Source organism: Pteropus vampyrus, unplaced genomic scaffold, assembly GCF_000151845.1.
Source record: "Pteropus vampyrus isolate Shadow unplaced genomic scaffold, Pvam_2.0 Scaffold114, whole genome shotgun sequence".
Classification (NCBI taxonomy): Eukaryota; Metazoa; Chordata; class Mammalia; order Chiroptera; family Pteropodidae; genus Pteropus; species Pteropus vampyrus.
The window spans coordinates 793,073-803,793 of record NW_011888895.1 but is presented as its reverse complement, the minus strand read 5'-3'; the positions used below and the strand labels follow the sequence as shown (position 1 = coordinate 803,793).

At 57.0% G+C, this 10,721-nt stretch overlaps 1 protein-coding gene across 1 annotated transcript in view; it reads left to right on the top strand.

Moving 5' to 3' along the window:
- The window catches only part of SIM2 (single-minded family bHLH transcription factor 2), a 44,325-nt gene that overhangs the window by 24,944 nt on the left and 8,660 nt on the right, over nt 1-10,721 (top strand). Inside the window, 2 exon segments of the mRNA XM_011365638.2 lie at nt 1,033-1,232; nt 5,218-5,324. Coding sequence (XP_011363940.2) covers nt 1,033-1,232; nt 5,218-5,324 — 307 coding nt within the window.

Here is a 10,721-nt window from a genome sequence, read left to right as displayed (position 1 = left end):
GGAGGATGCATTTCTTATTTGCTGTCCAGTCTCTAAGCCTTTTTAGGCCAGGGGTGGAGATGCCCCAGTACCATCCTGCACCCAATAGACATTCTCCTGGAGACGGGTCTTGAATTGTTTTTGCCACTTATTAACTGTCTAATTGTCAGCAAAGCATGTCACCCACCTCGTCCTTAGTCTCCTCGTCAGTAAAATGGGAGAATAGACTAGAAGGATTTAAAGATGGGTTCCAGCTCTGAAGACTGTGAGTACGTTCAGGAATCCTGGAGGAATGCTTTTGAAAAGAGCCTTTACGATTTTAGGTGTCGGTCACTGCTGTTACGTGTGTGACTCGTGCCAGAGTTTACCGACTATGACTTGTATAAGTGCTTCCAATCCTGAGCCTCAACGCTATCCAGTTTCTCGTGCATGATTTTTGGCTATGACGACTAGAAATGTCTCTGTGTAGCTACTCTGGCTCGTTGCTTATTACAGGGGGATACAATCTTGAATTATAAATAAATAATAAAATAAAACAAAATAAAATAAAAATACATTAAAAATGAAACTTTTTGATGCCATTGAAGAAATTTTGAACTTCTTGGAGCGATGGATATAGCTAGTCCAGTGATGTCAAGGTCAAGTTAATAGGTCAAGTTAATCCCGTTGGAAGATAAGCATTACAGTTACTGAAGTGAACATTATGGGACAAATGGTCACCTCCCTAAAATGCTTCTGCTGTGCCATCTAACTGCAACTTGGCGATGAGTTACTTATGTATAACTCCGTTACATATTGGAGAGCCTTAACTTGAGCACAGCCAGTGGGTAAGACAGCCCCATATTCTATTATGATAGTGGTTTCTAAGAAAGATCTGCAGTTTCCTGTCTTCTGAGCAGTGAATCGGGCGTTCGGCTGTGCAGCTCAGTGGAGGCTGGGCTGGGGGTTAGTCCAGCAAGTTCAAGGAAATGAGCAAGCTCAGAGCCGGGAGGAGTGGGCGCCCGTGTAACCCCTGGGCCTCCGGTGGCCGACCCTGCCCTCTGCTTCCCCCAGGTCATCCACTGCAGCGGCTACCTGAAGATCAGGCAGTACATGCTGGACATGTCGCTGTACGACTCATGTTACCAGATCGTGGGGCTCGTGGCCGTGGGCCAGTCGCTGCCGCCTAGCGCCATCACCGAGATCAAGCTGCACAGTAACATGTTCATGTTCAGGGCCAGCCTCGACCTGAAGCTGATATTCCTGGATTCCAGGTGAGTTAGGTACCTGCTGGAAGGTGCTGATGGTGGAAACTGGCCCCCGAAAGCTACACTGTTAAGCCAAGAAGTAATGAGTATTAAGTCACAGGAAGCACGTGAGTTAGAAAGGGACTTAGTGACGCCCAGTCATGAACTGAAAGAATTAGTATCAGCCTTAGTACCCAGGAGTCACCAGCTTCTTCAGCTTATACGTTCCTTAAAATCCTATTTATGTTTTTATCATGTCACTGGAGCAGGAACTGGAAGTATGTGTTGTGGGCACAAGGTAACCTCTTTTGAAGGCCCATGACGTCAGGATTCTGCCTCGTATCCCCAACAAGTTGGGAGGACTTTCAGACAAACAAAAGTCTTCTGCACTTAGTAGTGTGTGACTCAGGCTGGCGGGAGGCCATTTGAGCTATGAGGGCCACCAGGGCTGAGGCCGCAAGCAGACAAGTAGCCTTCCCTCGGGGGAGGCTCTGACCACGAGTTCAGCGGGTACCGGTCTGGGCCGGGAGGGCGAGGTCCCCAGAACTATCTCTCCCAACTGTCCTTTCCTCTCTTACTTGGGAATCCCTGTCAACCTGACTTCAGAGAGAGTGAGTGAGGCCGGCTCTGGAGGGCAGGTCTGTGCTGGAGTGGGGCTGCAGGCCTCAGAGTCTCCAGGCCTCAGGCCTGCAGGGCCTCTTTGGAAGTTTGTTTTCTTATCTGGCAGAAAAACAACAACAACAATAGCCATGCCCCACCCGCGCTGCTGCCCCCGGGGCAGTTAGGAAAAATGAAATTAGATAAAAGTCTGATGCACCTGCAATTTGGGTCCTTTTGCCCGCTGGCCTCTTAGAAGATTTATCAGTTGTACAGACAAGAATAAGTGTTTGGAGACCCCACTCCTGACTTGTAGTGTGTGTGGCCGAGCTTCCTGAGAAAAGACGCTGTGTGTGTGTGTGTGTGTGTGTGTGTGTGTGTGTGTGTGTGTGTGTGTGTGTGTGTTTTCTGGATGTTCTGAAGCTAGGATTTATTGATTCCTTTATCCCTCACTTTTTTTTTGTGGTAAAATATACATAACATAAAATTGATCATTTTAACCATTTATTGAAGGAAAACAAATCTACCTGGTTAGGCGTGGAAGGCGAAGACAAAGGTTACCGTAGTTCATCATTCATGCACCACAGAACCTTTCAAGGTAGAGAAATGACAAGGGCTGACGTGACGGGGTCACCATGATTCTCCCATAAGGTCGCCCCCTGAGGGATGGATGGGATGGGGGCTGCGTTCCTGCAGGGGGAGGAGCCGGTGGGCGGAGGGAACAGGCCATGAAAGGACATTCTTTCTGGATTCTGGACCCCTCTCCAGACGGGCTGAGGGACGGGCCAGCTGTGCAGGTCGCTGCTGTAGACGTGTGGATGGGTGCGACTGGTTCTTCCCTTGCTTCGTCTCCCAGTTTTCCTTTGGCCATTCCAGCAAACCCCCCGGGACCTAGGGAATTCTGTAGAAGAGGGAAGACGAGGGTCTTCCCGGACGAGCGATTGCTGGGTCAGTCCCCACAGCTCTGAGCTCCGGGGACTTAACAGAGTGGGGTGTGCGAGGCGAGGTCGGAGGCCAGGGTGCTCCTGAAGGGAGCTCGGACGCGGCCTCCTCGTTGGCAGGTGTCCCTCTACTTTACTGTGTGAGGGACGTACCCCGAAGTGAGTAGAATAGAAAGGGGATGCTCTTGAGGAAGACTTCCTGTCTCCACAGAAGACTCTGCAGCTCTTCCTGCTAAGCATCAGGAAACTTCCAGAAAGTCTTCAGGCTTTTTGGAACTCCAGTCTTCTAGAAGGTGCTGGAAATGCCTTGCAGAAGCCTTCACACTCACTCTGGTCTTCGATCTGCTGCAGCCCGATGGTCTTCACAAGGTCACCCGGCCGGAGGACAGAGGGGCTGGGAGGCCAGCAGGCCGCCGGCGGGGTGGGAGATGGCAGCTCCTACCTCCACACCCAGGAGCCACGGCGAGGGGCTGGCCCGAAGCCCAGCAGCCCCAGAGTCACGAGGGCCGGGGGGCCCCACCCAGCACAGTCCCAGACACGACTGAACTCGGCGTAACCTGGAATTTGGTTCGTCGAGGTTTTGTGGTATTTCACTTTGAAACTGTAGCTGGTGCTTTTGCTAAGGATGGGTGAACTGAGCGATGTTTGGGGTTTGGCACATCCCTCTGACAGGTCGTCAGACACTAGAGGGTTGGAAAAAACCAGGAGGGCGTGCTGCCAAACCCTTCCCTTCCCCTTTAATTTTTAAAGCCATGTGGACTTTGATGAGAAACTTAATACATGTGTTTCTGATTCATTTACACGTTTGGGGCCGTTGTTCTGAAACCGTTCGTCCAAAGAGTCTGGGGCGCCTCTTTCATCCCCGCGCCGGGGAGATGCCTGGCCTTCTGGCGGGGGAGCCAGACGGCTCGGTTTTCCTGCCACACGGAGCTGGACTCCATCGGGGCCTGAAGTTCTAGGTGGCCCTTAGACGAGTCCCCCGAGCCTCGAAAGGCCCTGGTCTGCGCACGCCCCCGCCTCCTTCCTGCCCTGGACGAACACCATGGAAATGTGTGCAGCAAACGGAGGGAAATACGAGGCCCGCGCAGGACGCGGCAGACGGGGGCGCGTCGGGGAGCGCGAGCGAGGTCGGGCTAACGCTTCAGATCTGGACCGGCTGCCAGGCCAGGCCGACCTCCGTCCTCTGTCCCCGCTGACTCTGACTGTGGCTTCGCCGCCTCTGGAGTCCCTTCTTGTCCTCCTCTCTCATCTGTTCTTAACTCTCTGTCACCAAGACGTTTGGGCCACCTCCTCCAAGGGCACGGCTCCCAGTGCGCTTGCCATGTGCAGTTTCCACCTACAGATGGAGTGAGCCAAACGCGGGTGACAGTGCGGTCTTGGATGTTAAGAGCCACTTTTTTCAAAGAGGCGAAGTGGGAAATTAACATGCTTGGAGCTCAATGAGGATGAAGAGAGGTCACGTCACACAAGCACCGGGAACGTGCGGGGGTCTGAACCCATCCTCCCCCCGTCCCCGATATGAGGCCGAAGCGTTTCCCGTGCGTCCCCAGCTCCCGCCAGTAGAAATCTCTCAGCTGTGTGTCGTTCTGAGGCCAACTAATTAACAGCGTCCAGGGAGGGACCGAGGTGTAAAGGCTCATGCACCCAACGGCCGAGATGTGGCGACGACCCAAGTGCCCGTGATCAGATGAACAGACAGACAAAATGTGGCGTCTACACACAACGGAATAGTGTTCGCCACAGAAACGATGACAGTCGACATGCACCACGACCAACGGGGATGGACCTTGACAACACTGTGCTGAGTGCAAGAAGCCAGACACGGAAGGGCGGATACCGCATCATTCCGCTTAGACGCAGTATCTAGAACGGAAAAGTTGTAGGGACAGAAAGCAGACGAGGGTCGCCAGGGTGGCGGGGGAGAGAAACAGGGAGTTAGTGCTTAACGGGGACATGGTTTCTGTCCACGGGGATGAAAAAGTTCTGGAAACAGACATGGTGATGCTTATACAACCCTGTGAATGGAACCGTTGCCACCGAAGAGTACACCGAAAATGGTTAAAATGGTCACGTTGAGGTTATGCATATTTTACCACAATAATTTCTAAAACGTGTCACACAGGACTATCCCACAAAAGCTCCCGGAGCGTGGGTTCCTTCTCACCTTTCCTCCAATATCAGCATCTGAGTTCACTCTGAAGGGCCGTCAGATAAGCTTCGCCTTGCAAACGGGTAGGATGCTAAGCCGCCCCAAACCTTCTTCCAGCCGGCGGTCAGAAGCCCGCTGCATCCTGCGCTGGGCTGGACTTCAAAGACTTTCTTCTTGCAAAAAAAGATCATTCTTAGTTTCCAAAATCAACATTCCCCCCAGCCCCGGCCTTTTAGCACTTGATTAGTTGGCAAAACCAATATTAGTTTAAATGAAAGGCAGTCTGCAGAGCGGTGTGACTCACGGAGCCCCCGTCCTCCCCCAGGGTGACCGAGCTGACCGGGTACGAGCCGCAGGACCTGATCGAGAAGACGCTGTACCATCACGTGCACGGCTGCGACGTGTTCCACCTCCGCTATGCACACCACCTCCGTGAGTACGGTGCTCGCCCGGGGCCCTGGGCCGCGGCTACCTCACGGGGGAGGAGGGAGGAGGGTGTCCCTTGTTTGGGGCGATCATCGTCCATCATGTGCACTTGGACCGTAAACCTCAGGCGTGAATCCACGTGGCCTTTGACTTAAGCGCGGCTACTCGCCGTCCGTCCGCGAACATCCAGGGAAGCTGGCAGGTGTGGGACGGTGCAGAGGTGCCGGATCCGAGGTCACGGGTTCGGAACCTAAGTGTCTCTGTGACATCCGGACACCAGTGGTGAATAACGGTGACAGCAGCCGAACCGATACAGGGCCCTTCCTGCTGTCGGGCATGAGTTTAAGTGATTAAATCTATAATCGGCCCAGTGAGGGAGCTTCTCGTGTCCGTGATTCTCCTTTTCCCGCTGAGGATGCTGAGGTGCAGAGGGTTTAAGCCACTTGCCACAGTCACAGAGCAGGGAGGTGGCGGGGCTGGGGGCTGAACCCACGCGGCTGGGGGAGCTCGGGGTTTCCGGGATGGGGGAGTCTAACGGCGTTCGACTTGCCAACGGATGCAGTTTGGGGAACGTTTGGATTGGGGGGGAGGGACTGCTCTAGTCACTGAAATGCCTAAAGAAGTGACCCTCCTGAGTCCAAACTGAGGCAGCAAGTGCTTGGGGAGGAGAAGAAGGCCTCGTCCCCGCCCCCCGGCCCCAGGGTGCTTCTTGGCGGTGCAGATGGCTGGAGGAGCCAGACCTTCTGCAGTGCCGCCCAGGAGGCAGGTCCTCCGTGCTCGCTGTGCTCTGTGTGACTCAGAGGCGTGAGCGTCGTGTTCCAGGGGGACGGCAGGCCCAGAGACTGCTCCGTGTGCGGCCGCAGGGCCTGCCCGGCTGGTCGGTGTGGACAGGGACCGGTGAGCGTGGCGGTTACTAGGGCGTCCCTGCGCCCCGTGCCCGAGTCACTCTGGGCCTAGCCCTGTGACCACCAGGACGCTGCAGACCTGGACGGCTTCTTCCCGCTGCTCTGAATTCACAGCAGCGTGGAAAGGTCTCTGTGCACAGAGAGGCTCGGCATCTTGACGGCCTTTTTATTTCCTTTTTAAAAAGTGGCTAAATCATTATTTCATATCAGCATCCTCGTTCTCCTTGAGGTCAAGCCTGGTAGGGAAGCAGCTGCCAAGTGTCCGGATGGGGTCAGCCTGTCGACGTCGACAGAGCACTGGAGGGGACGGACACCGGAGGGGGCAGATACCACAGGGGACGGAGCACCAGAGGGGACGGAGCGAAGCTCTGAAGTGATGAGGGTGACCGGGAGACAGCGGAGGCATCTGCCCGGTGGGTGTGGAGCGGCAGTGTGCACCCCACAACAGTCTGGAAGTGGGGGACAGGCTGGGGAAGGGAGAGTAAGCAAGTATGAGCATCCCCAACTCCACACCCCCCGCAGCTCCTGGACGGGACACCCCCACTACTGCTGGGAGGAGCGAGCGGGCCTGGGGGGCTCGGAGCCCCCTCCGCTGAGGCAGGAGCATGTTGGGGAGCGGATGATGAGCAGCAAGCGACTTGAAAGCAAACCCCTGCATTCTACGCAGGAGGAGCTCATCAAAGCGGGGCTGCCGGGTGGCAAACTGGGCCTCTGAGCACGGAGAGAGCTGAGGAGTAGAAGTCTCTGCTGTGAGCGCCACTGCCGGCCTCGCGCACGGCCCGGCGTTCCCCGGAAGCAAACGCCGTGTGTCTTTGGAAACGTAACGAAGGCCACGGGGACGACCAGCGGCGGGCCCCTGTGTCCCCGCAGGGACTGGACGCTTTTCTCGAGTCGACTGTGACTTTTGGGCCACGTGGGGAGCTGGGCTGCTCTCGGGCCCATTTCCCAGGCGAGGTGCTCCCCCTCCTCCTCCGAGCGGCTTCTCCAGGGCGCAGCGGAGCCGGGTGCTGAGAGCCGCCTGTCCTGCTCTCACGATGGGCCTTAGCCTGGGAGCCCCAGGCTTCCCCAGCTCGTGGGCTCACCAGCCCTACAACGAACGGGCTTTTATTCCGTCTCCGGCCGTTTGCCCGGCAGCGTCTCCTTCCCTCGCTAGGAATCTGGAATCTTCCGGATGCGGAAGGAAGGCTGGACGCGGGCGTCCCACCCACAGCGGAAAAGGCAGGGTGTTCAGATGTGTGGAAACCAGAGGGGGCGCGCCCTCTTTCGGCAAAGGGGCCGGAATTAGTAAATCAAAGGAAACCGGGAGAAGCAATGTTGACGATGACTGCCAGGGCTGTGACTCTGACCTTAACGGACCAGAGGCACAGAGCACACCCGGCCAGGCCGGAGGAGGCGGGTGTGGCCTCAGGACCCGCCACGAGCTCCCGGAGCTCAGCCTCGGCTCCAGCCTCGGAACCACTTCAGGTGTCCCCCCCAGAGCAGCCACGGCACTCACCTGGACATTTCTTTCTCCTCCAGACCTGGAACTTTCCGAGAAAGAAAGGGAAGACAGTGTCCTCTCCCAGCCTGTAGACGGCCACCTCCTCGCCTTGTCCCCACGTGGTCTTTCCTGCTAACCTCTCCCTATAAAGACGCAGTCTGATGGAATGAAGACCCACCCTGACCCCATCTTTCCTGAAGTAGCTCTTTGAGGGCTCTGTCTCCGGACGCAGCCCTGTCCTGAGGTACCGAGGGTCACGGCTTCAGGGACGTTGGGAGACACAGCGTAGCCCATCACGGGGACTTTCTTTAACGTCGCCGTGTCCTCGTCCACGTCGTAGACACAGGTCCTTTCACACACTTTAACTGGACAGGTTGGCTTGGGGAGGACGGGTCAGAAGACGGAGCGTGGGATGTGTCATCTCGAAATGTGACTTTTCAGTCCCGTCATGTGGGGCTCTGGTGACTGACAGCAGGGCTCAGGGGCCTGGCCCCAGGGGAGGGTGGTGGGGCAGGGGCTTCCTCTTTCAGCCTCCTGCCCCCCAGGTGCCACCTGCACCCCAACAGTGGCCTTTGCCAACCTGGGACTTAAGTCCTTCCATCCAGTCCCATCTGGAGCTGGCCGGGTGGTCATCCTAAGAACACGGCCATACAGGGCAGCCCTTGCTGCTTCCCTTCCATCCCTCACAACGGAATGTGGCTAGAGGTGGCCGGCGACCCACACCTCTGGGCCCATGAGGACTCCAAGGCCACAGGGCGGGCCTCGCCGCCTCCTCCTGCAACGAGGTATCAGACCATCTGACTTCACAGTCGATGGGGTCACCAAGCACAGGAACAGAGCAAACGGCTGCCAACACCCAGGGCCAAAGTGAGGTCACCGTCTGATTTTCCAAGGCCAAGCCTGCTCCACACTGATGTTCAAACCCCAGGACTCTCTGGTGATGGGCGAGGGGCTCTGCCGGACGTGACTGGGCGTGAGGATGCGATGGCTCTGGGGGAGCCTCGTCAGCCAGGCGGTGTTCACGCATTCTTCATGACATTGTCGTAACTGGGAGCAGGAGTCCCAGGGTCTGAAAAAAGTACAGCCCCTAGCGAAAGGGGATTCAGCACCTTCACGAGGGGAAGCAGAGCTGGGCAGCGCAGCCTCCGGGAACGCAGGCTTCCCAAGGTCAGCTGGGGGCTGGCGCCTCGTCCTCCAGGTGGGTCGGCGTGGGCCCGGGCACTCCCGGACGAGCTCTCCAAGTCGGATGTGCCAGGGCTTCCCCCGGAACCTTCTGCAAGGAAAAGTGAGCATGGGACCCTTTAGGGAACATCTGACCCTCCCAGCTGTTCCCCACTGGCAGCCCTGCTGAGCACAGGCCCAGGGCAGGGGGCCCAGGGCAGGGGGCCCAGGGCCGGGGGACCCAGGGTGGGGGCGCTCAGGGCGAGGGGGCTCAGGGCCAGGGGATCCAGGGCTGGGGGACCCAGGGCAGGCACAGCCCCTTCCATACGGTCACCTGGCCTGGGAGAAACACCGCCCCCCGCCCCAGCAGGGGACCACCTCCACTGTCTCTCTGCTCTGTGTGAAGTGTTCAGGAGACTCCTGGTTCTTGGGGAGAGCCCGCAGCGGCCTGTGCTCTCCGGACCCGTGGGTCCTGGGGGTGTGGGTAAACTCAGTCATCTGTGTCGAGGGACACCGGGCAGACGTCTTGAGAACACCTTGGTTTGGAAGAACCGTGATGTCTGGCTGGCTGTTCATCCTGGGTAGCGGAGAATCTCGCCTGGCTCTCTAGGACGGCCCCATCCAGAGTGGGCTAAGCCCGAATCCGTGAGCACACAGCTGGGCCCAGCTAGCAGAACATTTCAGCGCCACAGAGAGACTTCAAAGCCCGAATCTGTGGTCCCCAAAGTTCAAGCAATAACTATTGTAACAAAATTATGAGATGGCTGGTACAGACCCAGGGAGAACACGCTCCAGATGACATACAGGAGTCACAAACTCAAATACTTCCGGGGCCGGGCATGTACCGTGAGTGTATGGTGGGCTGCAGGGAGTGGCAGAGTTTGTGGCTAACTGGACATCACGTGACCCGTCAAAGGCATTCTAAGTCACAGCACTATGCCACCAACAAAGCCTACCTGTGGACCAGTGGGTGCTTGGGTATCCATTTGCAACCACTCTATAGCACGGCTGTGGAACCTGGACAAAGTTCTCGAAACAGAAGATGAGTTTGAAGGGCGTTTCCAGTCGCCGTGAGGAGTCGTGATGGGCGTTACACGGCGTGCCAGCTTCCGCTGCTGGCCCTGCCGGCCTCTGGCCCGGAAATGGACGATGGAGTTTAACTTACCTGAAGATCCTTTTTAGATGCTTTCTCTGAGCCGAGTCTAGAGGCGGACGAGGCTTCGTCTTGCTGACGAAGGTGTGGGAGCCTGTACGCTCCGGGGACCATGAGCAGCGAAACAGGAAGTCATCCCGGGCACGTTGCCTTGATCCCTGGAAGCAGCTCTGGACATTCTTAGTCATAGATTGTCCCTCTGCTTGTGACAAAGGGGACTCGAAGGGTCAGGCTCAGTCCATCTTCCACGGTCGGTGTCACTTAAATGTCCCACGATGTGGCCATGTGGAGACTCCTTCTCAGAGAGCCAGGGGACGTCCCATGTCTTCTCACCGGCACGGCTGCCGCGGGCAGCAGGCGCAGAGCGGGGCATTGTGTGGGGCCCCACGAGCATGCTGGAGGCCCGCTCCCCAAAGGAACACGTGGCGGGGCTTCAGACTCACCGACTGTGCTCTCTCTGAGGCCCCGCCTGGCAGACAAGAGCCGGGAGGAGCACAGGGACTGAATCATTGACCGTTTTTTTCCCATGGCGGGTGGTTTAGTTTCCAGGACCTGCTATCATAAAATACCCTGAACTTTGTGGCTGAGAACAAGAGAAGTCTGTCTCACAGTCCTGGAGGCCAGAAGTCCCAAAGTCAAGGTGCTGGCAGGGCCGTGCTTCCTGTGGGGGCTCGAGGGAAGAGTCTGTCCTTGCCTCCTCCAGC